This window comes from Gallus gallus, chromosome 1, assembly GCF_016699485.2.
Source record: "Gallus gallus isolate bGalGal1 chromosome 1, bGalGal1.mat.broiler.GRCg7b, whole genome shotgun sequence".
Classification (NCBI taxonomy): domain Eukaryota; kingdom Metazoa; phylum Chordata; class Aves; order Galliformes; family Phasianidae; genus Gallus; species Gallus gallus.
In genome coordinates, this window is record NC_052532.1 from 113,303,854 (window position 1) to 113,331,676 (window position 27,823).

The 27,823-nt window shown below is 40.1% G+C and overlaps 1 protein-coding gene across 1 annotated transcript in view; it reads right to left on the reverse strand.

The window, feature by feature from the left end:
• Positions 1 to 327: 327 nt before the first annotated feature.
• LANCL3 (LanC like 3) overlaps positions 328 to 27,823 on the reverse strand; it is a 36,110-nt gene continuing 8,614 nt past the window's right edge. The window contains exons 2-5 of the mRNA XM_425562.7: positions 10,344 to 10,467; positions 9,565 to 9,762; positions 7,391 to 7,598; positions 328 to 7,092 (exon numbers count right to left, since the gene is read on the reverse strand). Of these exons, the coding sequence (XP_425562.2) occupies positions 6,933 to 7,092; positions 7,391 to 7,598; positions 9,565 to 9,762; positions 10,344 to 10,467 (690 nt within the window). The 3' untranslated portion in view covers positions 328 to 6,932. The remainder of the gene's footprint in view (positions 7,093 to 7,390; positions 7,599 to 9,564; positions 9,763 to 10,343; positions 10,468 to 27,823) is intronic.

Consider the following 27,823-nt stretch of genomic DNA (forward strand, 5'->3'; position numbering starts at 1 on the left):
CACCGGGAATGGTGGGGTTTTCTGGAGAGGCCACCAGTGATGCATATTCCATGTAATGGGATAGAAGCTAAGTGAAAATAAACAGCAAAGTGACAAGCTTTAACCTCCAGGACAAAAGCAGCCCATCTTCTGTTATTTCCTGTGACACCACCATGGGATAACTCAGATGAATTCCTATCTGCAGCCTTAATGCGTTACCTCATCATCAGACAAATGATATTACACAACACCACGGAAAGTCCTGGAGCCCTGAGTCACTGCTGCTTCAGAAAGAAAAGCTGCCGTCACTATAGAAGATAAAGAATTGACCAATCCAATGCAAAAACATACAGTTCAAGGTTGGGCTTTTATTTAAGGCAAAATATAATCACAGCTTTAATATTAATATCATGGATATACACGGTTTGTTCTGCCACTATGAAGCTTAGTATTATCACTGCTTTTAAAAAGCTATAAAATCTATTTTCTATCATAATCTACAATACAAAACTAATACAATAAACACATTCTGTAAGATCACAGTGTTTAAAACATTAGAAGAGCAGGGGTCCTGCTTTTAAACAATAAGGTGCATTTCTAAAGAATCAAATCAATCTTGATTCTAGAGGGCCTGTATGACAGTATGGCTGCAAATAGCTATTCCAGTGAGACACGAATCTAGGGTGTAGCATGTACTCAAGAAATCAACACTGAATATTGGAATATATTGAATAGTGAAGTGTTACCAACAGAAACTGGACATAAAGTAACACCCTTTATTAGTAATGCCATGTAAGTTCCCTGTACTTTTTATTGGTATTGGCTTTCATGCAGATAGCAGACATTTTGAGCAAAAACGGGTATAAAATTGCTATCAGATAGGACCCTGTGTATGCTGGCTGTCCTCTTAACGTATAAGCAAGTATCAGTAATCCCATGGGACTTCTACTGAGGAAAGTTTGCAGGTTTGAGGCCCGGAATGATGCAGTTTTGCACCAATTTCACACATGTGGAAGGATATAACCCTGCATGCCTGAAATCAAATTGAGATTCACGACCGACATCAGTGGGTTGCATATCTGGCCCCTAAAATGAGAGCATGAGGTCAAATCAGTGGCAAAATTACACCTTAGTTAGAAATCTTCCTCTTTTTGTGTGGTAACGGTAGTGAAGACAAAAGCAGAGCTTAATTTCAGGTCAGGTGGCCTTTCTCTTCTATATGAAATAGAAATTAATATTTGAATAGGATTTGTTTTCTATTCACTTACAGGATAGAATTAAATTCAGGACTTTCATATAAAATTTTCTGGGTAGTATGCATGAATGATAGAAGGTTTGGGTTGGAAGGAGCCTTAAAGACTGCCTTGTTCCAGCCCTGCCTTGGGCAGGGACACCTCCCATTAGACCTGGATGCTCTGTCCAACCTGGTTATTTACAGACATGCAGTAGTGTTCATGAGTATTCACTGCATTATAAAGTATCTTTCATTCAAATAACATTTTACCACTAGGCAAAGTAAGTTTTTAAGGAATTTTCTACCATTTTAGTTGGTATTTCTGTGCTTGACCTAAATGCCTCCATCTTCTCTTTGAGCGGTCACACAATGAACAACGTCAAGAGACTTCCTTGTACACATTAAAGATAAATGCTGTCTTATGTATTTTCAGACAGACTGCTATTTATAAATTATAGGACCAGCAGTGATGCCAATGACGATACAAGTTAATCAGAAAATTTAACAGGTGAAAGACAAGGAAAAAAGTTTGGGCATGTTGGTTTCCTGGGTGTTTTTTTAACTGTTTAAGCATCCATAGTGTACGTTACTTTTATTCTACTAAATGACAGGAGTAGGCAGTAGGTTTAGCTACAGGCAATTCCTTCATAGGCTGATTTTTTTCAGTGTACGATAACTTTGATACAATGGCGATGAAGGCAGCTATAACCACCTGTTAAGCATAGTGCATACTGTACCCCTGTTTGTGCAATGAATCAAACTGTGCTATTCTCTTGGAAAATGCCTGTTCCCATCCTTAAACCGCTGTATTGTTTTGGGCCCTGAGCATTTCTGGATTATGGCTTTGAAGTATGTTGTTCCCTCAGTAATGTGATTTTTGGTCATTTTCTTATTTATTTTTAATTTGGCTTTATGCTGCTTACTACTTAATCCAGGACATGATTATATAAACTCAGGTGTCTTCTCAGAGCAATCATAAGATTGCTGATAGCCAGTAATTGCTCATCTGTGTATTTCTTCACAGGAAGATTGCTCTTTACAATCCACAGAACAATTCTTACCCCGATAAACTACTTCCTACAGAGTACAATATGCACTCGTGTCAGTGAATATTCAGTCTATGTAGGAGAAGATTACTGCACCTGAGATTTATTTGGCAGACCTCAGAGATGCACTCTATCCATGGATCTTACAGGTCAAAATTTCAAAAGAAGTAACAAGAATATATCCTCAAAACGCATGCATATGCTGAAATTGTCCTCTGTTTTCATAAAACATGCAGTATGTTGGCAGATGCTATAACTGTATATGCAGATAATGCTGTAAGTAAAAAAGATTGATTGCTTGTGAACATTTTCATTTAAGCACATCGCATCTGTATGTTTCTGAATACACCAGATACCTACCTATATTTTTTTCATAGACTCATATAATAATAGAATCATTAAGGTTGGAAAAAACCACTAAGGTGCCCATAGAATTAAAAAAAAAAACTATTCAATATACTTGCCATATTGTCTGTATGTTGATATAATTATTACTGGAACATCAAAGTGGCATTACTTAATTTCACTGAGTAGCGACAAGAGTGATCACTTTAGTTGCATTCATTTGTGCATATTCCCCAGAACTATTAAAACGCATGTTTTGAGATGTTGATCCATTCCACTTATTTCTGATTGTCAGTAGAACTGAGATACCAGAGAAGTGACCACACTCCTCTTTTGTTTTACTTAATGATGCCTATCATCAATGAAAGTTATTCTACAGTATAATTATTTTTCTTTAGTAGGTGGGAAATGGCCAAGCCAGTGAGAAAAGACCACCTGGGAGTCTAAAAATAATGTAATGCAAATAAGTGGAACACTCCCCTTCAGCAAAATTAATTGATTTAATTTTCAAGAACAAAGGCGTGGGCTGCTTGTTCAGCCTTCCAGAGTTATTCATAGACTAGGAAAGAAAGGTGGGGAAAGTGAAAGAAGCAATGGTGCAAACAAAGGAGATACCGAAAGCAGGAGCACAAAACAAGAATACTGTCATGCTGAGAAGTTGTGAATGGCAGGAAAAAATAAAGATATACTTGTTAGAACTGTACTATTGCTGAAACATATTTCATGTGGCTCTACGAATCCTAATATCACTAAATCTTGACATCACAGATCTAATTTCCTTCAAAATTATTCTACAACAGTAACCTATGGATGACCTACCAAAAGTCGTGAATAGTATATAGCTCCTTAAACTGGTTTGTAATCTACAGCTTTACTTACAGACAGCACCACACAAACACATGTACATCACAAAGAAGCACCAATACCCACACAATGCATCCTCTTGGCTTTAACGGCATAATCAGAAATACTATTGTATCACCTAAAGTCCTATTGCCTACACTTTAGGAACTTAACAAAGTAGAGAGACTAATGTGCAAAGGTGACTTGGTAACTCGTGTTTTACACTTTGAAAGAGGCTTCTGAAGTTTCTGGTAATGCAGTCTTTTGTCACAGCGCAGCGCAGAATCTGTTCAGGAATATGATCTTTCAGACTCTTAGGTTTGATTGTGGAGCAGGAGGAAATAGCATCCAGCTGAGAATACCCAGCAAAGGATGCATAATTGATTTCCCCAAGCAGTATGGAGGGAACACAAAGTACCCTATTTTTTTTTATCACACTAAAAGTGCCGAAGGCTCTAGTCAGGTTGCTTTCCTGTTCATGTCTTAATTGCAACAAATTAAGGTTGCGACAGCATTTATGTAAACAATAAAAAGTGAATAAATAAATAAATAAATAAATAAGGAAGGAAGGAAGTTGAAGATTAAGAGTATTAAAAGATGAAAACCCATGTCCACTTAATTACTGGCGATTTCAGAAGAGCCCTGGAGTACATGGACGCTTTGTTCAGAAGCTGTGACCATTGCACATCGTGTCTCCCCCTCAGCCCAGCCAGGTGAGATAAGAGAAGCAACAGAGCTGTAGGAACCAGCTCTATCCAAGATTTTACGAGATGTATCCTGTGAGACCGGGTGGTTTTGTTACTATTATTTATGTCATAAATGATCTGAATCTTCTCTGAATCTAAATCTAAAGGAATGAATCCTAAAGAGACGTATTGTTTATGGTAAATTCTAACATCTGTGGTATTTGTTAGAATATCAGCATTCATGACTTGGTCAGGGTCTAAATTACTGCATTTATTTATTTATTGTGCTGTAGATGTATTGAGGTTTTGGCAAAGATTTCCTTCTCCAAGCCTCTCCTGAGGAAAAGAAACCTAACTGGATGCAGTTAAATGCTGTGGCTCAATGATAATTAAAAAGTAGGCACTGGGAACAAAATCAGGAGATTGTGGTTACTGTGCTGATAGGCGTAGATTCTGTTAAGGCTTAAGTTTAGGCTAAGTTCTTTTTTTTGACTGTATGGTTATCAGAACACTAGGCCTTGTCATGTTTGCATCTGTAAATAAAATACTTGGCAATAAATGTAGGATTGCAACTGCCTGAGCCCGATCATGGCAGAACCCATTGCTCTGTCTTACAGTAAGACAGAATCTGAGTACCGCTGCCCTACGAGACAAATGGAGACTGACAAATTAATGGTCACAGGGAAAAAGTGGATAGACCAAGTGTTACCTTCCTTAATAACTTGTTAAAAAAGGTTCCAGTTATAAAATAGATTATCCGTCTGCTTTAGAGAAAGAAACTAGATAAGAATCCTCAAGGGCTTAGGATCTGCACTGCTTATCTAAACACGGTGCATTTAAACATGGCTGGGCAGAGCACAAGGACTGTCCATCCTCAGTTAAGCCTCACATGTAAACCCCTCTATGAAATCCACACTCCTTTGCGTATGCATCTCACTGCTCACAGTGATGAAGGAAGTAATATTAATGGCTTTCTTAAAAGACCCTTTATCCCACAAATTATAAACCCGTAACATCTGTATATTGAATTTTAACATTCATCAAAAGATTCCCAAATACTTGATAAGCTGAACTGCATTACTTTTGTCACCAAAGAAATATGGTTACTTCTATGATTAGGTAATAAATCAGAGCTGCACAGTGAAAGACAAATAGCAAAAATACTAATCTGCAGCTCATAATAATGCAAGTCATCTTGTTGTAGTGAGAGTGGCATGAGTAGGAATGGAATTAGGGTATTAAAATGCAGAAGGATTGCAAGACTTGGCTCTATCTTACAGCATGATCAAGCCACTGAAATTAAATGGGAACTTTAATCCATTAGGCATTAAATATAAGGAAACTGCAATCTTCTCCAGCTGAGAATGCAGGAAGAGGGACTGCAATGTTTGGCAGTGCACACAGGTCAGTTTTTTCACTCTAAACGCAAAGTTTTGACATACTGGCCTTCCCAATCCACCCTAAAAGGTAATTGCATTACATTATTCCCATATAAATAAAAATAAATAAAAATAGCAAAGATTTTTAAATATAAGTTTTGTTTTTATAGTTTTTCCACTACAAATCTATGTTAGCATTTTCTTTAGCTTTTAGTTATCATTTCATAAATATAATATATACGAAACAGTATAATTGCAACCTTAAGTGCTAGTGCAGCTAGTGTTGAGGAGATCATTTATTTCTACAGCTACAAATCATTTGGGCACATACATCGTTTTGTTCACCAGGAGAAGAAGCAATTTTGAGTTTCCTATCAGGTTTTTCTTAAGCTCAGTTTGCTATCAGAGGTTTGCATTCAGTTTGCAGGGCTTGGAATGAACAGTTCATCAGGAAAATTGTTTTTCTGTTCTCTGAACTACGCATGTTATTGTTCAGAAATGCTGCTCAAGGTAATGAATTTTTAAAGGAAGCTTTTGTATCACTGAACAATACCTATTCTAGCAATGCTGTACTGTGAAGAAGCATCTGCCGGTGGTGTCTTTGCTGTGTCACTTTTCAATCCAAGTCTCCTCCACGCCAGCACTAATTATCCCTGCAGAAGGGAAAGTATTGGTAAGAGTGCCACAGTTAGGGTAAGCCAGTAAGGAGACCAGCTCCTCACCACAGACTGAGCTCCAAAAGGAAGGGCCAAATTCAGTTCTCATTTACACACATGAAACTCTACTCAATGGAATGATCCTTTGAAACCGCGGGCTGCATAAATAGCTATCTACAGAACTATCCTTACACACACATGAAAATTGATCCAGGATACAGCTATATCTAATACATGGCACTAGTACTAGTAAACATGGTCTAGGTACAAAATCCCAGATTTTGCCTTTGTGCAGTGTAGTGACATGTCTAAAACGCCCTCCCTGGAAAGTGCATCACTGCATAAAGACTTGCTTTTGCAGGTCTCCTTTTAAAACATCCTGGATGTATCACTTTGTTTCCTCTTTGCATGTCCCTGTAATTCTAGCTTGCCTTTTCTCCTGTGTAGCCACCAAATTAAAAGTTTGATAATGCTCCTTTCTCTATCACTTAAATATATTTTACTTCTTTACAGATAAATATCTACCCCATCAGATTCAACCCCTTCCCCTTTTTTAACTGACCCCCCCGTTTTGTTTTTTTTTGCTCACATGCTTCCCTTACCCAAAGCCCAAGTGTATTTATTTTCACCTGCCTCCCAGCTACATTAAGGCTAGCATTAGTGGTACCACTGGCTTGTTTTGGAAATAGCCTCTCACAAATAGGTGAAACCACAGGTGCCCTCTCCCGTCACCACAGGAATGCGGCCCCGAAGGATGTTGTTCTCTAGACAAAGACACTGAAGAGAGGAAACTCGGCTTGGTTGGGCTGCAGCAAGTCAGTCAGGAAACACACAGTCCCCGAGAAGCCTTCATACAGACTATATACACTTTCTAATGCCCGGGAACCAGCCTTAAATTCCTCTGTAAATAAGAACTCTGCAAACCTGAGAAACAGAAGAAAAGATGACGGTGATTATTATTATTATCAGTTTAAACATGTAGAGTAAATCACAGAAATAGGAAATCCCAGAAGGGTGTTCCTTCCCACCACCCGGCTCCCCGTCAGCAGGAATCCCAGGCTACAGGCAGGGAGGCAGCCGAGGGTGCTCAGGCACCTCTCCCACTGCAGGGAGCCTGACAACAGCACTGCACATGATGCTGCAATCGCAGGCCCTAAGCAGCTAAGAATGTTCTTGAGACTTTCTGGTATGACCCTGTACCCAGAAAGTTAGGAATACTAACCTTTGGGCCCTGTAGATGTATTTTGAGTTTCCAGTGAGCCTATAGAGCAGCAGGAACACATAAGCACTACCAGCCACTCCATGGCATATTCCAGGTCCCTTCTTCAGCAGGCCTTTCTGCCAGGTTAGCTCCCCGCAGCGGATACAAGTGTCCAGGTACTGAGGCTTCTTGGAAACCAGGTAAGCTTTTGCAAACAGATATGCAATGCCTAGGAAAGCAGCAGTGAAGAGTCTTTTGTAATAAGTAGGCCAAGGCTTCCATAGAACACCACAACAAAACAAGGATTAATACATAAATATGTAATAGATAGACATAATAAACCTGCAGTCTCATGCTCTACCACTTGTTGATGTTACATGTATACGTATGATGGGGAGAGTATCTGGTAGGCTATAAAACATATGGTAAGACTTAGACACTCCCTGTGACACCACCACTTTCAATCTTCTCAATGCAACACTTAATTTCAAGTTTTACTCTAATATTCTCAGTCCTTTAGCAATTTAAAGCAGCAGTCACATTTCTGTCTTTAAAATAGTAAGCACTCATCACCGTATTCTGCCCATTTCAAATCCCCAGCCACCTTGCCTCTTTACACTGACAGAAACACAAGGATGGGCAAGATGGGCAATATAATTGTATTGGCAACAGGTACAATTTTTCACTGAATTAAAAAAGAAACTTGTTATAAACAGTTATGAATACAAACTTTGTTTTAAAGAAATAGCTATTCAGCTTATTTTTTGAGAAGATTCACGTAAATTGATCATAATCTTCAACAGAGCGTGGCACTGCTCAGTTCACGGTAACCTTAAAAGAATACATATGGTCAAATCAAGCACCTGAGTAAGGGAGTGTTTTGAATAGCTCACGCGTGGTCTGAATATAATACACACCAAAGTAGTTGGACAGTGCTCTTGTAAGCTATGTCTATACCTATGAACATTGTCTATGCCTATGTTCATTGCCTATGTTCATTGCACATATGTTCATTGCCTATGTTCATTGAACATATGTCTATGCCTATGTTCATTGCACATATGTTCATTGCCTATGTTCATTGCCTATGAACAATGACAGGATGCAGGGATGATAGGATTTTCTGGGAAAAAACAGTAGCAATTAATGAATTTAGACGCCTGTAAATGTCTTCTAAAGTAACTTCTCTATGACCTTTGCGATTTTGTCAGCTTGGCTGAGTCTCGCTGCATCTCTCCACTTATTGATAAAACCATGTAAAAAATGTAGAGATATTGAAACAAAAAGGGCATCTGCCCTGCAGATTTCCTCACTAGGCCAACCATGCCACAGAAGTCACTTTTTTTTTCTTAAAAAAGATCTTGATAAGCAAAAGCTGTTTTCATGTCATTTCACTAGAGTGCAAGAGCAAGAAGCTTGCTTCTTCATCATACCAACAAAAAGATAACACACCAACAAAAAGCTCATTTGAGGGACATTAATTAATGATGTACTTTTTGAAGTTTAAATAGAAAAGCTTGAAAAGGAATGCCTCAGTGGTCATGGCCATTCTTGAACAGAAGTCAGCTTCTCTGCAATCTTCTAGGTTCATGTTACAAAACCAACAGGACTGGTCAGCAACAAAATTCTGCCAGTGGGTAAAAGAGCAATTTCAACACACAGCATTCCTTGCCCAAATTGCTAGGGTGTTGGACTAGATTCTGAACTGACAGACGTCAGCCTTAACTCATGAGCCCAAGCTATGTATTCTCTTTCTGTCTTAAAAGCAGTTGTATATGGATGCATTTAAAAAAAAGAAAGCCTCTTGCCAGTACAAACTCTTCTTCACATGCAAATATTTTGGCCAAATTATTGTGTATCTGTGTAATATGCATAGGCTTAACCTTTGACTGTGATGAGAAGGAAAAATTCTTCTGAACGCCTTCTCAAAACTCACACATGTGCCTGCATATGTGTATTCCAGAACCCCAGAACTCTTTTAGCTTCAATCACAAATGCTTATAAAGTAGGGAATATGCCTGTCCCTCCAGCTGCTTTGACAATAAATAAAACATTTTTAACTGTCAGAATAAATAGTTCACCTGCATCTCATAATATGCCAAAATCAGTCAAATTTAACCTGAGATTATCTTCTACATGGAATCACCAAATGTAGAGAAACACCGGGCCATGCATAGCATCAATGGGAAAAGAACCTGGAGCTCCGTGACACCAGTGAACGAGCTCATTCTCCCGCTCGATTGTCTCCCCAAGCTCAGGAGGCCAGTTGCTATTCTGTTCTTGGTCCATGAGAAAGTCAACGCTCTGCCACACAAGCTCCTGATCTGCTGGCTGCAGGTACTCAAAATAGGAAAGTAACATCTGAAGGATTGATGAAAGCCCATGTGCTGCACCTGTAAAGAACAGCAACAGTCAAAAAGAGAGGGGAGGTTTAGGTCCCACCTCCATCCCCCTGGATCTTTCTTTGGGGACTTATTTCATTGTCAAGTGCATAGGTCTTTAATCTTCTTAAGGCACATTAGAACAGTGCTTGGAATGCAAACACTTCAGTTGCATGACGCAATGATTTGTTACTGCTTTTGTCTTTTCCAGCTCCCCAAGCTAAATGTGAAAGCACACTCTTACTGTGCTATCTGCTTGAATATTTGCTGCTACACTTCTTTCCAACGGGAGCTGATTGTGCCTTGTTAGACTCAGTTCCTGCAGAGAAATAACCTCAATCACAACTTGAACAAAACTGGAACCAGATTGAAAAGTTGAAAGGTTCAGTTACCCTATTTTACAATAATGATAATTAAACACTTCTTTCAAAAAGTTAAGAATAAGAAACATCACTTTTAGGAAAGGGAAACATCTTGGCTTACTCAGGAGAAATCCCACACTGTAGGCTTTATATATTTTATTTGTAAATCATCTACTGTCTCAGCATCTATGCACTGCATCACTGTCAAAGCAGTTGGTATGTTTTACTCACCAAGATACTCTGTTCCATAGTAGGAATACATGAGTGGGAATGGTTTCCTCTTCTTCACTGCATACTGCTTTCCTGATTCCAGAATGGCCAGGCAAATTGATTTTATTTGAGCTGGGGTCAGCACCTAAACAGAAACATCCAAACAAACATAAAGAATACTATAATAATTTTTGACAGTTTTCGTGACTCTGCTTTTTCACTGGTGCACAAGACAAAGTACTGCCTTCAATCTTCTGAGCACGCTGTAAGGTACATTCATATTGTTGGAAATATCCAAATAAGCAGATTTTATTCGTGATTGCAATGGCGGGGGTCCCACAAGCAGGAGAGCGTGCTTATGGGCATGGATAAGACAGCTTTTGTACCTTGTTTCTCCCCCCCGCCTCCCCTTGCCTCCCGTTTCCCCACTGGCTGGGTACTCCAGGTTCACAATCTTATCAAAAGGTTTACATTTGTTAATTACTTGTTAATTCGTGTGTTATCTGGTGTCAGTCAGTAGCAGTCCTGTTGTCTCCAAGATGTCTCAGTACCCTTCTCGTATCGGAAATTACGGTGATTTTATTCAGTCTTTGTTAGACAAAGAGTATGAAGGTGGGGGGGGGGGGGGGGGGGGGGAGTGCCAGATCTTCCTCAGTATGTTCTTCAGGCACTCCCTAAGGAATGTCACGAGTTGTCCTTTTAATTTGTGCAGGATATTCTTGCAATATGTGTGACATATATTGTTTTCATGCTGGCTATACATACGTTGTTACTAGCTTATATATGTATACATATGTTATTTTTACTTATATACTGAGTATACATTGTTGGGGAAGGTTTATCAAGAGGATGAGCAATGAAAACTACCAGAGAAACCTGATAAAGTAGAAAGACCCCTGAAAAGAGCTATTAATTGTAATAAAGGACCCAAATGGTAGCAGAGGTCATGAAATTAACAAAATTCTTATCTTGTTTCTGATGCATAAACAACATTCAATTCCCACAATATTAAGAACTCCTTACATAACACAGTATTTTTACATAATGTTTCTCCAAAATAGAGTTTCATCCCATCTCAGGAAAGTAAAAGTCGAATCTTAGGTCACAGAATCACAGAATCATATAGAATTGGCTTGGGTTGGAAGGAACCCCAAGGATCATCAAGTTCCAACCCCCCTGCCCCAGGCAGGGCCACCAACCTCCAGATCAGGTACTAGACCAGGTTGCCCAGGGCTCCATCCAACCTGGTCTTGAACACCTCCAGGGACAGAGCATCCACAGCCTCTCTGAGCAGCCTGTGCCAGCACCTCACCACTATCTCTGTAAAGAACTTTCCCCTGACATACAATCTAAACCTTCCCTCCTTGAGCTTAAAACCATTCCCCCTTGCCTTATCACTTGTCTACCCTTGTAAAAAGTTGTTTCTCCTCCTTTTTATAATCCCTTTTTAGATACTGGAAGAGCTAGATACTTCTTTTCTCCAGGCTGAACAAGCCCAGCTCCCTCAGCCTGTCCTTGTAGGGGAGGTGCTCCAGCCTTCTATCATCTTTGTGGCCCTCCTCTGGATCCTCTCCAACAGCTGCACATCTTTCCTGTATTGGAGGCCTCACACCTGGGCGCAGTACACAGATGAGGTGCACATATGAGGTGAAAAGAGGCCCACTAAGAATCACATCGAATCACAAGGTTGGACAGGACCTACAAGATCATCTAGTCCAACCGTCAAGAGTCTTCCCTTCCCAGAGGTACTTCATCCTGATGGAAGCAAACAACAAGCAGCAGGCAAGATGCAAGAACTGGAACAAGGAACAGAATGAGAAGGCAAAGGAAAGCAGACCTAGAGAAGTAAATATTAGAGGCTTCACTGGGACATACAGGAAGAGACAAGTTTTCCTCTAAACAATAAAAAAAGAGGAAGCAAGGAAGAGGATATGAAACTACTGAAAATCAACAGTACATATGTAGGCTCAGAAACATCTTAGTAAAGAATCACCCTTTCTTACTTCACAGAAATGCTAACAGAAATGGCCAGCTATATTTACTGGACTTTGTCATTACAAACAGGTTCACACCTCCTTTCTTTTAATGGAGTGCTAAGAAACGCCCCGCTCAGCAGTGTCAAATGTAAAGAGGATTGACATGTCATACATTTCACCAGACATGAACTATTCCAAGTTACTGACTTGAAGCATTCAGCGAGGAATCTCTTCTGCAGCACTTCAGTACAGCGCTAATGATACGCAATTCACTGCAATCATTTGCATCTCCCTCTGCACATTCTTGACAGCACCTAGGTCATTACCATCATTCAGTGCCGTAGCATTTTGGCTTTAGGGGAAAGCCTTTATCTGTGTTCTATAAAAATATATTTCGACTTATGAAAAGAGTATTGGGAAAGAAAAAAATAAAAAGTAAAATGAGGCAGGAAAAAAAGCCGTAGAAATACCCTTGAAAAGATAACAAGATAGAAAATAATCCTAAAGCTAACCGAGATGATCAACTTAATGTCTCTAAAATGGCTGAGAACACATTTGCTTTTGCTGTAATTTTTAACATCAGAGGACTCACAATCAATTCTTTAAGTTTAAAAAATGCCATCTGCGTTAAATTTGGAGGCAATGCTTGTTATAAGAATGTATACTTGTGTTTGGCAAGGAAAAGACACCGTGGATAATTAATGTCAGTTAAAACTCGGTTGAGAAATAATGACTGAAAAATCTTGTTTATCTATCTTTGTACAACTTGGAGAAGAACCCGGTTCTGATCTTGATTAGCGTTCTTTAATGTTACTGCAGTAGAAGTAAATAAGCTGTTAACATCTGGAGACTTCACCCTCTTCCAGTCATTTCAAGATTAATTGTTTCAGCTTCACTGAATTTAATAATGGCTTAAAATCCTAAACAAATGAGCAGATCACAGACACGGCGAGACACACCGCGTTCTCTCCTGAGTTCTGATTTAGTCTTGCACTTTGAGACCTAATCCTCCAAATCCCGTACATTGTAAAAGGCTTAGTAAGGTAACCCTTGAAAAACAAAAGTGAAGGCTAAGATCTCCTTATTGTCATTCTGGAAGGCAAAAGCATGCTGATTAGAGACACTGAGATCGGTTCATTTTCTCCGTGCAGTTGTAATAAATGAGCTGGATTTCAGCATAAACCGTGTTTGATCAAGTTATTTTTGTGTGCAGCACATTTAATTTTAAATTGAATTAAAGGCCATTTCAAAATGTTAATTGTGGTTTTTAAACGGATTTCTACTTCTACCCAAATCCAGCACTGCACAATGCCGGGTAAAAAATCTCAGCTAGTAAGAACTACATCATATTTTAATAAAAGGTAAGTGTAAAATGCAGAATGCTTACACACTACGTATGCACACAGTATACCCCTTTGGCTGGCACAATAATATCACTTCCCATATGCAAAGTCAGATAAAAACTGATTACTGAGAATCACAATCGGAATGGATGATAGAAATCAGCACATTCACACGACTGAAGAGGAATGGAGAAGAAAACAACCCACATATTTTGAAAGCAGCCTTCTCCCTCTGGCCACTCGGACTGGCCTGTAGGCACGAGACAGTTAGGAGATGTGTCCTAGTAGCTGAATAGGAACATTTCTGTGCCGACTCCAAATATCTCTTCCCAAGCACCTCAATCCACAGGCATTGTAGGCAGAGCTGCCATTTTCCAAAACACTTAAATATGACAGATTTGTATTTATTCCTTATTCTAGGAAGTGATTAACTGAGCATAGAGACTCTCATAATAATTACTAGTGGTCTTCCAAAGGCCTTTTATGATCCAGTATCATATTTAAGACCTCCACTGGCTTGCTACATTCTCTTTCAACAAAATCTGTGTTAAAAGCTCCTTGAGATTTCTTTCATCTAGCCGCAGATCAAAAACTGTGGGTGTTCTCTATATGCTACCTCACAGCATCTCCAGAAGCAGCTAAAAACATGTCACCACAACAGCCATCGCGACAACAGAACACGCGGATCATAACCGCAGATGGTTTAACCGCCATGCTACGAAGTCCATTTTCATCTCAGTGTAGTCACAGTGCCAACTCGCCCCTGGGAACTACTGAACAGAGACAGCAAAGAAACAGACCGATCTTCCCAAGTCTTTAAAGGATAAACTGCACGTTGCTGTCACACCCTCTGGCAAAACCTAGATGATGCTCTAATGAAGAATAACGTCAGCATGAGAATATGCTGCCCAGAAAAAAAAATCATGCACGCATCAAGCTTCCCAAGCTATACTTTTTATAAACTTGAATGGCATTATGATTCTATTAGGACGAGAGGGAATGGCTTCAAGCTGCGTCAGGGAAGATTCAGGCTGGACGTTAGGAAATACTACTTCTCTGAAAGGGTGGTCAGGCACTGGAATGGGCTGCCCAGAGAGGTGGTGGAGTCACCGAGCCTGGTGGTGTTCAAAGAGCGTTTGGATGTTGTGCTGAGGGACATGGTTTAGCGAGAACCATTGATGAAGGGCGGATGGTTGGACTGGATGATCCTGTGGGTCTTTTCCAAACTTAGCAATTCTATGATTCCATGATTTACTGTGTGCATATTGCAGAGTAGGTAGAATTATTCTTTACTAAGTCAGTATTCAACCAAAAGACTACTGACACTGACACATACGCTGCTGATGGCTTAATATTTCAGCTAAGTGTTTTTGTATTTTTAAAGACATCTAAATCCATTCTGTCATCTTAGAATCCATTCTGTCATCTTGTTCATTTCAGTTTCCCCACTAGATCACAGTTTGAAATACATTTGCAAAAGTATTCTACATTTCACCTGCAATTTCCATACCAGCAGGCTGGTGGAGGTCTTTGCTTTCTGTTTTACATCACTGCACAGCGATGCTGGCTGCTGTTAAAAAGAAAAGCTCCATTCACACTGGTGACAGTGCATTTCCATTCGTCTTCTACTTTAAGTGCAGTAACTGAGCAGTTCTGATACTCAGCATTTGCACTGTATTGTCTATGCCCTGGAGCCCTACTTAGAGTCACCAATACTGCTGTGATTGCTTCCATAGTCTCTCTGCCTTTCTCTTGTGTCACTGCAGACAATGTGCATCCTTCCATTAAGGCACTCCACAGATATGTGAATGACTTAAGCCAGGTACATTATTCAGTAAATCCGCACTAAAACGCAGCAAGGAAAGGCTTTGTGTAGAACAATCACAGACCATCATGCTCTTTTTGTTGTTAGAGGTCTTTCTCAATTTGAGGTTGTTTAGCTGGAAGTAAATAACTCCACAGCTCCATTTAATCTGCTAAGAGAGATTTACTAATATACTAAGACAGTGCTGCGCCCCAGATACGTGTTTAAAAAACCATGGGCAGAAATCTTGACCTTGAGAACACAGCAGAAAGCAGCAGCAGAACCAGTTTTTCACTGCTTCTGATTATATTAACATTTGCTGCACTTTATCATCCCTCTGAATGCTCAGTACAAACCCCTGGGCTCATGATAGGCTTTTTGAAAGTCTACGTAACACTGCATACTGTATTGAGCATATTTGAGGACAGTAAACTTTTAATTTACCAGTGTATATTTATTTTCTCAGAGCTCTTTCCTGTGTGTGTGAAACAGAAGGCGTTACTGAACACCAAGCATCATTATCTGCTTATAGATGTGTCAGTACTTTTAGGGGGCAACTTGTACCCTTACGTTACTATGGAAAAATCCTTCTTCCATGCATACAAAATTTTTGAGTACATATCTAACCCATCAAACCTCTCTCTGTCACACTTCCAAAAAGTCATTTGCATGAATTTGATCATATGCTTCTTCAGAGGCTATGGGAAACGTCAAAATAAGCTGAAGAAATTGAGCCAGTCTGAAAACAAGCCGACAGCAGCTTTGCCACCAGTCTCATCTTTGGGAAGACCAGCAGAGGGAGCTTGTGAATTAGTTATAATCCTCAATAACACTGAGGATGCGAATTTCTATGTGGCAGGACAGCTGACTGGAGCAAAAAGGTGCTGGAGCCAGCCTGACATTTTAATGACAACTCACTGCACTATGTGGCATTTAAGTTCAGTCTGCTGAGGTTGATCTTCTTCAACCAAAGATAGGGCTTAGGATTGTTCAGGAGCCTCTCCATGCAGCGTCACGGCCAGATCTTTCTTTCAGATGACGCTATGAAACCAAGGAACAGTAGAAGGTACAAAGACACAGTTGCTGCCTCTCCACAGTGTTGTTCCAGTTTGATTGATGAACCTCTGCTGCAGCAAGCTGGGAAACCCAGCTCCAGCTGTACAGCTGGCTGCATTCCCTATAGGCAGTGTCAGGTACACTAGAAAACCAAACAAAACAGAACTTTTTTAAAATGAAGTGCCCTGAAAGCATTTTTTTTGAGAGATTAGATATAAGATTAGTTCCTGAAGTACTAATGTTGCTAATGCAGCAAGTTTTGTGCTGTAAAGTGATCAAGAAAAGTACTTTCTAGCGAGCACACTTTCCTAGATTTCTCACATTAACAAAACTTCGTGGCAGTGTGTGTAGGCTTAGCACTAACAGGATTATGCCCATTCATTTCCAATGGTACTTGACTAAAAAAGAGCCTTCCCTACACCCCCCCAATGCTGCGTTTGGTTAATGTGTCCATTTTCATTTCTTTGAGTCTTGTTCTTATCAGCAGCATGGAAACATCAATCCTATCCTGTGATGTGGGTGGATGAATCAGATTATTGGTAAAGACAATACATCACTTTTATTATCACTAAGAGTAAAAAAAAATTCCATGGGTCTCACTTGTCAGAACTGTATGGCACTAAAACAATATATTCTGCAATTAAAGCTCTCCTTTAGAAAGGCAAAGTTTCAGATATTGCTGCAGATGAAGTGTTGCAAAAAAAGACAGAGTACCACTAATGCTGTACCTATCAGGCTGCCTGGGAGCAGCTGGTGCTGCTACACAGTTGGTCAAATGGAATGAGTATCGTTATTCAGTGTGTCAAGGTAAACACTGGGGAGACTCAAGGAAAAACAGCAACCAGCCTTTCCTCAAACTCTGTCCCAGTCCAATAAAAAGAGGAGGAAAGCATCAGTCTCTCTGTTTACACTCTGTTCTTCTTTCCTATCTCCCTCTCAGTTGATGAATGCACCAATTGCTGGCTGGATGCTGCTAGCTACTTCTAATACAGCGGCTTTCCTAGATCTTGGGAAAGAAACAGAAAGTCCCCATCACCCTCTTCACTTCAAGAGAGTGGGTTGGCACAGCTGTTCAAAAGCTCAAGTTCAAAAGCTGCCTGGACACAGTTCCAGACACTCTGATCTGGATGTCCCTGCTTGAGAAGGGGTTGAACCAAAGGGACAAAGAGATCCCTTCAAATCTCAACCATTTGGTGATTCTGAGATATTCTGGTGATAGAGACCTCAGGATGTGGCCATAATAGATGTATCAATAGTCATCTTTCTGCCATCCAAATCCTTTGTTGGTGTTCCTCTGTGTCAGCTCTCCTCCCTCAGCTCCATCAGAGCAGCTTCACAACTGCAAATGAGTCAGAGATCAGTACTCCACAGATACTGCTTTCCTTCCATCTGTGCTTCCCCACACAGGAAGGAGGAAGATTATTTATGTAAAATCTTCATCAGTGAGGAATCCTTTGGCTGCATTTTGTCTCCATCATAATGTACATCCATACATGAGTCCTGCAGTTAACTTATGCAAAAAATGCAGCAGTGAGCTGCTATATCCTGATGGGAGGTCTATCCATCTGTAGTTGAGATAAGTGTTCCTGACAATTCTGCATTATGAGTATAAACATCTTCCAAGCTGGGCACCTCACACTTGGCCTTGAGGAACAAGCTGCCCACTGTGTTGTAGCTGTGCTGTGCCAGGATGCTAACCCATTTTTTTTACACTGGTATGAAAGGAACATCTGCTCTACCCATGTATTTTGGATTAGCTTACTTCCCTTTAGCAGCAGGTCTGCTGGTTCACTGAAAGCCAATCCATGCCTTCAGTTGTTCCACTGATACTCTGCATTGTAGCAGAGCTGTCCTGGAGCTTGAATTGGCTGATGTATGTAACCCACACAGAAGCATCAGAACAATGCCTGTGCTTACAGCTCCAGAGCAATAGGAGACAGGATTCACAAATCAGCCTTTCCAAAAGATTAAAGCTTGGATGAGAGAGCCTCCACAAACACTGCAGTAACCTTGGCAGTTCTTGACTGCACTCAGAAATGATGCAAGTCGTTGGGTACGCTTGTTTGCTATGCCAGCTTAGGCAAACCTCTCTTTGTTGGTGTTTGTACAAATCTGCATGCCAACAGAACTTGATCTCAACTGGTTGGCACCACTGCCCATGGCAGAGGGTGTTGGAACTAGATGATCTTTAAGGTCCCTTCCAACCCAGGCCCTTCCATGGTTCTATGATTATCATAAATTCCATTTTCATGCTGCAATTCTATACACCATTAAAGCCTCACTACTTTCGCCAACAGTAATTACATTGCTCGTGTGAGATTGCTGAGAAGAGGAATTAAAACAAAAGTTTATACTGGAAGAAACTACCTAAGTAATAACTATTGGATGGGAACAGACAAAGACCCACAGCTAATTCCTTGACAGTCTCTCTATATATGTTCAGTTCACCATAAGCAGTATAGTCATCTTAACCACTCAGGATGACAGAAAAGGAAAAGAGGCTTTGCTGTTTCATACAATATTTATTTTTTTCATTTTGTCAAAGTCATTTCACCTATTAGGTTACTCATATTGCTTTTAATATCGAAGTCCTCATGAACCTTAATGGGTCTTGACGTGAGGGGTGTTACTCTTGGTAAGGAATGCTGGAGGTTTCACAAGTTTCACCTTTTATCAAACACAGAAAGAAAAATGGAGTAATTTAATGACCCCAAAAATGGAATCCGATAACTCACGTGGCAAACAGGTCAATAAACCAGGTTTTCTATGCAATGCAATTATTCTTCTAAATTGTTGTGGTTCCATGTCTTACCAATAAAATCAATGGGCAGGCTCACAGTCTGTTGAGACCGATAATAATTCTGCCCGAGGTAGCCTTTAAAGACTGTGACTACAAGAATATGGCTTACTTGGCAGAGTAAAATGCTGACCTTGCTTGTAAAAGGTGATTAGCAAAACCTAATAGATAAAGCTGAGCAACCCCGTAACTCTTAAGAGATTTGATTGTACTCTCCTTTTTGCCTGTTTGGAAGGAAGTAACCAGAAGGTACATCCTTGTTCATTGCTCCACATCAAGGTGGAGTGTGTGACCTATATGCAATGAAAAAAAATACGTATTTTTTTTCCCTTGAGTTCAAAGCTATGTGCAATCTATGTCTCCATGGAATAAAGCTACATGTGTAAGAAGCATTTCTCCCTGGAATTCCCGAAGTTTTGCTTTGTGCCAACAAATATTCTCAATGAGATTGCTTCCTGTGGCAAGCAGGACAATACACCTTCTACTATACCTAAATGGCAGATACTTACAAATTTCAGCTGAGGCATGAGTCACCACTCCATTGATGTTAGAATTAAAAAAAAAATGGTTTGCATTTTTTTAAGGCAGAGCCTTACACTCCTGCTATGAAGCTAGGGCAAATGCTTTGTTTAAGGAACTAAAACCTAGCAGTAAAATGAAAGATTGCAGCTTACATACCCAGCATCAAAATGGATACATAAACTGGTCAGTATATCTATTTGCTCTTATTCAATACTCAGCTGAACAACAGGAATTCATCTGCTATTTAAGCTGTCATGTTAGGTCACGGTTCACAGATGCAGCTATGATTATAGTGCACAGGTCAAATTTCCACTGTTTTCCAGGGGGGTAATTTTTCTGTAGGATTATAGTATTTGGGGCCTGGAATGCACCTGTCAGAAATAGTTTATCGCTTTTGAACTAATCAAATATTACAAGCAAGAAACTGCACGTCCAGTTGTTTAGGAATACGAAGCACGCTGCTGGGTATCGCATTGTTTACATGGTTGCAACTCACAGAATATGCTGGGTACATCTGAAACACAGGAAGACAGAGACTTAATTCTATAAATTATTAAAAAGCCTTATCGTTTTTTTTCTCCTTATGTTAAAGACGGTGAATTCTTTGTCTTTAATCATATAGTTCTCTTATCTTACCCATACAGGGATTCCCAGGCTACCTCCAATGCCTTTAGGCTTCATTTCCAAATGTCCAGATTCCCTTCTTCTACGCAAGTGAGCATATGCACAGGCTTAGAATGAAATGAGAAAACATATCTGCCTCTTCAGCTTCCCATGGCAGAAGTGTCCAAAGAAAAACAAAATGAAATAACGGAGAGGCTAGTAGCTCAGGACAGACCTACTAAAGCAGAGCACCCCATTTCATATCGTTCTACTCCAACCACAGCACTAACTGTTTTGCTCCTGACTCACAACCATTAGCACTTATTGCTAATGAATTCTGCTCCAGACAGTAGCATTTGGCAAATTACCCATAGAAGACTTTATGGCTTGTTAGCGTGCTAAATTTACAGAGGTGATCTAAAGAAGCACAGAAGAGCACAGTAATATTCTTTTATTAATTTGCTTCAAATTAAGGTTCAAGAAAGAGAACACAGTTGCAGCCTCAGTTACAGGCTCCCGATTGCAATGCTCTCAGTGTTTGGTTTTTTATTTACAACCAAGGAAAGCTTGGTTTTACATATTAAGGTGCTATGTATGGATGCATTAAATGCCTTGATAGTGGCAGCATAATACCTGCACAGTGGTGACGGTCCAATACCTTAAGGGAGCCCTTGACCTTCTCAAAATCTTACACTGCTGGAAGAGTAGACCTAAACTACATACGACTGCTTGCATGGTGCCGTGAATGGCTTGGTGAAAATCTCTCCTTAGTGTACTGCATCACTGTAAAAAGCAAACAAATACTGCTGGGATGCATGAGAGCAATAATGAAATGGTTATTAAAAAGCTACTTTATCAGACGTTGCTCTTTCCCTTGCTATTTCTCTACGTCTGTCCTCCCATTATCAAAAAATATTTATTTATCAAGAAGAAACACATTTCAGAGACAAACGAGATTCTCTTAAGAAGTAAAGCTAAAAAAGGCAGCAGTTTATTTTCTGGGCAGGAGGTAATTAATGTGATAAAGAACACGAAAAGATATTTTATACAGCAAAGTAAGAACAAAATGATAGTTTATTAAAAGCAGTAAATTTAAAGACAAAGTATTTCTCAAATCCCCTAAGACTCAGATAAGCTAGGGAATTTATTCCTGCAAATTTCTACTGAATCTATACTTGCAGTGTGGAATTTTAACAGACCAGCTGACTTGCTCTGTAAATTACAATTCTTTGGAGTCTGTGCTGCTCAAATAAATATTTTATCATTTTTTGAGTAATCAAATTTTGCAATATATGAACAGTTAGGTCTGACAGATGTTACAAGGTTGGCCACGCAACCAATTGGCAGGACTCAACCCAACGATTTTAGAAGAAAGGTAAACACTTATGCTTCAGAGCATAATGCCACTTCTTAAAAAATACAGGTTAGTAATGTTACAGGCAGCACATTCCAAAATTGCCTTCCAGAGAGATTAGTTCAGCTACCCTGAGCCACCTAGTACTGGTACAAGATATCAAACCAGATGGATCACTGGAAACAAATCATGAGGAGGAAGAATTTGTTTGTATACTGCCATGAAAACGCTGCCAGCTCCTCACTGCCAGCAAGTGGAAGCATTAGAGTGTTTGGACAATGGCCATGTTGTGCTGTATGTAACACAGTTTGCAAACTGTTACTCAAAGCTCTTCTATTAGTGTGTCTCTGCCAGGCAGGAACTGCTCCTTTCTGCACTTACAGTTAGAGTGACTGAAAATCTGAACAACTGGAACCTGCAGATTTGGGCACTTCCCTCCAGGAGCTGCAGTAAAGAACATCTCAGTACTTTCGATAAGTAATTTCAATCAAAGCCACAATACAGGAGACTTGCTGCAGCAATCTGCACACTCAGGTTAGAGGCGTCAGCTTAAATGCTTGCATTGTGTCAGAAAAAGAAGGCATATGAATTAGAATTGCCATGTTAGTGATGAAATCTCAAGGTTACTGCATATAAGAAGGAAGATACTGTAGCCTCTACTCAGACTGATTTGCCCAGTGCCCAATTCGGTCCTAAAACCTGTGAGGGTGACCAGAGGCAAATGCTACCTGCCCTTGATGGTAGGAAATGATTAGATGTTGAGTTTACTTTTATTCCACGCTCTGGGAGACATAGAGACAGGGAGAGAAGAACCAGGAGGAACATGTGCCCCAGCTGCTGATCAGGGTTGCAGCTCAACAGCCTCCTTCAGAGGAGGCAGAGGAGCATTGCAACAGGCAAGACTGAGAGTAGCATAAACACCACGGAGATAGATCTGTTTGAGGGCTCCATGGATTGTCAGTGGTGCAGTGGTTGGCTTATGCATCCTGGTGTGGCTTTAATGTGCCCTTCAATGCAGCAATCTTGGGCTTTGCATGCCTATCCAAAGATACACGGGAGACTTCAAGTGTGTAAACTAGGTGCCTCACACATTCAGACACATCCTACCTTAGGCAAAACTTTAGGGGCTTGGCTTCCAGAGCAGGTTTTAAGCAATGGAAAAACCTGAAGAATCACACAAAGAGTGAATCAAAAATGTCCCTGCTGGGTGGCACACCTGTGTAGGGAGTCCAAAATTTAACTGGCCTTCTTGATGTCGTACTCTGTTAACCTCTAGCTGGATAGGTTATGACTTTTCATTTATATTAGCTGCTTATTCCCATGCAGAATAAATGCAAAGAAACGTGATGTTAATTTACACTAATGTACATGTAGGACTCTGATGTGCTACCATATTGCATCCAGACATATAAGCAGCCATGGATCACACGTGCAGACAGTATGCCAGTGCTCATGTGAACTCAGTACATGAGTAACTCAAGCCCTGTCATGTTCAGCTTAATTGAATGTCAGCTTCTTCCTAGCACAGAGGATAAGTATTACAGATAATTCTCCCCAGATGCATGTACTGCTAAAAATAAACCTGCTTTTAGCTCTTTTTAAAAAAAATCTCTTAAACTGTTTTCATACCTTCTCTCTTCCTGCATAGAGTATTTGGCACTTCTCTCAGTTTAGATGCCAAAACAATTCTTATCCAGTAAGCTGCCTCTTCTGGATCATTAGTAAAGATAATACATTAGGCTGGCTCCTACATCAGTCTTTTATTAGCACTTTTGATTAGCTTTGACCGTGGTCTTTCAGCCAATTCCAAATCCACAACGTCCCCATCCAAGTCAGCACACATTAAGTTTTCAAGGAAGATTATATTTGACACTGCAACAAAAGCTTAATTCGAATGCAAACAGAGTATTGGCTACTGCTTTTTCATCAGCCACTAATTTTATAATTCTGTTATTTACAACAAGTGATCTTGTTTGTCTCACAAATCTTTATTCATCTAAGCCACACTGCCTAAGAACTGCATAGTTCTATTACGTAGATAATGATGAGACGTGGCATTTGGAAGTATGTCTAAGTATTTGCTACTGAGGAAAAATGTGGCTACCTGCACAATCAGTTAAATGAGGCAAACTACACAACAGCATAATTCACAGGCTAATTGAAGCATACATTTGTCACTTTAAAGTAGCATCAGCATTGCTTTCAAGCAAAGGTAATTCTAGAGAACTCCATGCTGGCCTTATGCCACTTTTACTTTGTGTGATGATCTGCAGTTTGTGCCATGCCAATAAGCCAAGTAGAAATGTAAGCTCAAACTACAAGAAGAATGCTGACAATGTAATGGAAAAAAAACAGAGGAAGGTGATCAAGTCCTCTGAGTCATCTGAATTTTGCCCTACTCTTTGACTGCAGTAGTCATCCGAGGCAGTAGAAGGCCTGACGATCTCTGTGCTGGCTCCTAGATCTTCCCAGGCACACTAACAAAGACAATTCTGAAGCAGAAGATCATAGCAAAAGAGCATTGCCTGGAAATTCTAGCCTTTCAAGGGCAGTCATGGGATTACATTGAGAAAGTGTGGGCTACCATGTCCTTTAAAACATAATAAGTAATGGGATCACAGTCTGTACTCTTCTCCTTGTTAAAAGATCATCATTTGATACTAGAATAAAATTTGATACTAGAATAAAATGATTTAAACCAATTAAAATTGGTTCAGATTACTCTTAGGACTAGAGTACAAACTTCACAAGGAAAGGAGGATAAGGAATAACAGACAGAAGGAAACAACAATAATAATAAAAAGTCAATCACTGCACTTAGCTGTTGCCTTGCATTTGAGGATTTCAAAGTGCTGTACAATTAACTAGTGAGAATCATTATTACCTCATACTACAAGCTACATTATGTTATTGCTGCCCTGGGAGCACTTAGTGGCATATTTCTCTTTCACTGGATTTACCTGCCATTTTACGTGATTATTCTCTGCAGCAGTACAGGAGGCACTGTGCAGCATTTAGGTATTGCTGAATGAGAGAAGCAGCCAGTGCTCTACCTCTGTACTGACTCACGGATGGTGACAAATGTCCTATAGGGGAGGTTGCAGCAGTGGAAGTAGAACAGCTGGTAGCACAGAGGCAAACCCACCTGAGCCACTGAATTATGGAAGGATATAGCTGCTCAGGTAGATAGGTTGTAGAAGTACATCATGTAGATGATGTAGCTCAGGTTGTAGAAGTACATCATGTAGGTGCACATCCAAGATTGAAAAGGAGGGATGCAGCTGGTGTTCAAGGCTCTATGGCAGCATGTGGTACTGGATGGATCTTTTTGACCTTTCTAGACTTCATGCAAGATCTTCCCTGCTTGTAGCTGCAAGTGATAGGGCGTGACTGAAGAAACTGCAATGCTTTGGCCACCCAATGTACTAAAGGAAGTCAGAGGAGGAGGAAAAGCACTGAGAAGCTGGTAGCCGTGAAAGAAGCAAAGGAAGCACCAATGACTGCAATTTATGGGAATAACAGTGAATTTTTCTGGTTGTCCATGGGTTCTTTCCATGCATTATGTCTGGGACTCAGCCTAGAGAAGACTCGAGGGAGATCTTATCAATTTGTATAAATGCCTGATGTGAGGGAGTAGAGAAGATGGTTCTCAGTGGCAGGAAATTCTACTTAAGTATAAGAAAAAGCCCTTTTTTTACTGTGAGTGTGGTCAAACACACAAAGAGGTTGCCCAGAGAGGCTATGGAGTCTCTGCCTGTGTGGATCTTCAAAACCCTAACCCTAGGACATGGCCCTAAGCAATCCGCTCAGAGCAAGGGCTTGGGGCAGAAGATCTCCAGAGGCATCTTCCAGTCTTAATCATGTTGTGACTCTATGACTTTGAGTCAAATTCAAAAGTGAATGTATGTCATTACATTGTTCAGCCGGCTGTGGGGATTTTACTATTCCTGAGATATTTTGACTCAGTTCTAACTTTGACTCAGCTTACTGGTGTTGGTTTTTTTTTGTTTGTTTGTTTGTTTTTTAAATTACCTCACAATAATCGTTCACCAAAATAAGTTATCAGTTCTACGGCACTTAAAGAACAATATCAGAATAGGATGAAAGCATTCTTACTGTAACTCTATCTACGTTTTGTCTTCTGGGTATGTAGAAGTTACATAAGCATCATTCCCAACTATTTTTGCTGGCATTATTAACAATGTGTATGAAAAGAGCAGCCAGGCATAAGCAAGCTCATGATTGATTCAGCTCTGCAAGATCAAGAACAAACAAATCAATATTTATTTAAAGCATATAAATAAGTTTGTTTTGTTGTTCTACTACAAAGATTTTTCCCCAAGTTCATATTTGTCTATCTTAAGTCTGATCAGATCTAAACAGGTACATGCAGAATGTGTATCCTGGTGGCCAATGCTATTACAACTATAATTTTGACTAATTTATCATTGGCTTAGCCTTGGAAAACTAAAACAACGAAGCGTAACGTTAGCCACTTCACAGATGGCAAATAGAAATACCTACAGATCAAGAGCCAGGTTTTCAAAGGGATGAAGAACTTAGAGGAAATAGCAAGGTCGAAGTCCCATGAATATCTGACCCAACGGTGGTGCTTCCAACCCAACTACTTTAATACAAGACAATCTCAGTCTTTTTATGACCCAGTTCTAGCAAGCCAAAACATCAAATCTGATGATGCTGGATGAAGCTCTAAGAAACTTTTACAAAATAAGCGGACAGCTTTCAATTGACTAATGGTGCTGGTGAATTCAAGAACAGATAAGTTTAACCTCCACATGCTTCTTCAGACTTCATTTATTCCTTGATTTCCAATGTTGCCTGACTAATGACTCAATATAGGCCTCTGAAATATGTTATTCAAACTACACTTCCCCAAAGAAAGGCTATCACTGCCTAGATGTCCCCTTGAATACATAATATCTAGCGTTACAACACTGAATAGCACATTCTCATTTTTACCATAAGAACAAAGGAAAGGAGATTCTCTCTTTGGCATTAATGAAACAAACCTCATTTTGTATACCACAGCACAGTTTCCGTGGTTGTGACTCCTGACTTTTCATGATCCCTAGCTATGTCACTTATTCAGAGGCCTGTCCTAATGAATACCTGTCCATGTAGCAGTGACCTCTTAAAAGTCTGCTGGACTATAGCAAGTCACAAGGTGGATGTGAGTCAGTGTCACGCTGGTTTGAAATGCAAACATCTTACTGAGCCATATAAATAGAAGTAAGACCTGGAAGAAACACAAAGTTATCTCCTCACTCAATTAGAGAGATCTGTGCCAGAACTATGCATACAACTTCTGGCACCCTTCAGGAAAGGCTAGAGGGAGTCTGGCAGGCTGCAATGGGAATGACTAGAGTTGTAGAAAACATGGTGTATGTGGGAAGATTAGAAGGAATAAGCTTGTTTGTTTAGAAAAGATTAAAGATAGAAACTGTAAGAGTCTTGAAACATATGAAGAGTTGCTGTAAAAAGGAGCAAAATAATCTGTTTTAGTACTTCTCAATGGGCAGGACAAGGCACATCAGGACTGAATTACAGAAAGATTCAGATTAGTCCTTAGGCTAGACTTTCTAATAGGCAAGGTAACTAAATAATGTCTCAGACAGGGCAGATGCAGAACCTCCACCACCAGAAGGTATGAGGACTGGGTTGGAGAGAGGCAGTCAGAAATGACACAGGCACAGGTAAAGCTGCCTGGGGGCCAGATGACAGGCTATATGACCTCTCAAGGACCCTAGCAGTTGTTTGGTTCTGTGCTATCATTCAATTGCCTGAACTGAGTAGACAGACTAGAGAAAATCGCCAGTACAGAATATGCAATACCAACTGTTTTCCAACACATTATGCACTGACTCATCGGCACATTGCTACTTAAAAGACCGTCCTATGCTTCTTCTAGCTGCCAGCCCACACATGTTGGGACGATCAGCTTCCATTTCCCGGACATTGAAACCTAAATTTGACCAGTACACTCCCAACTTACCATACTCAACTAACAATTAATCATTCTCCATGA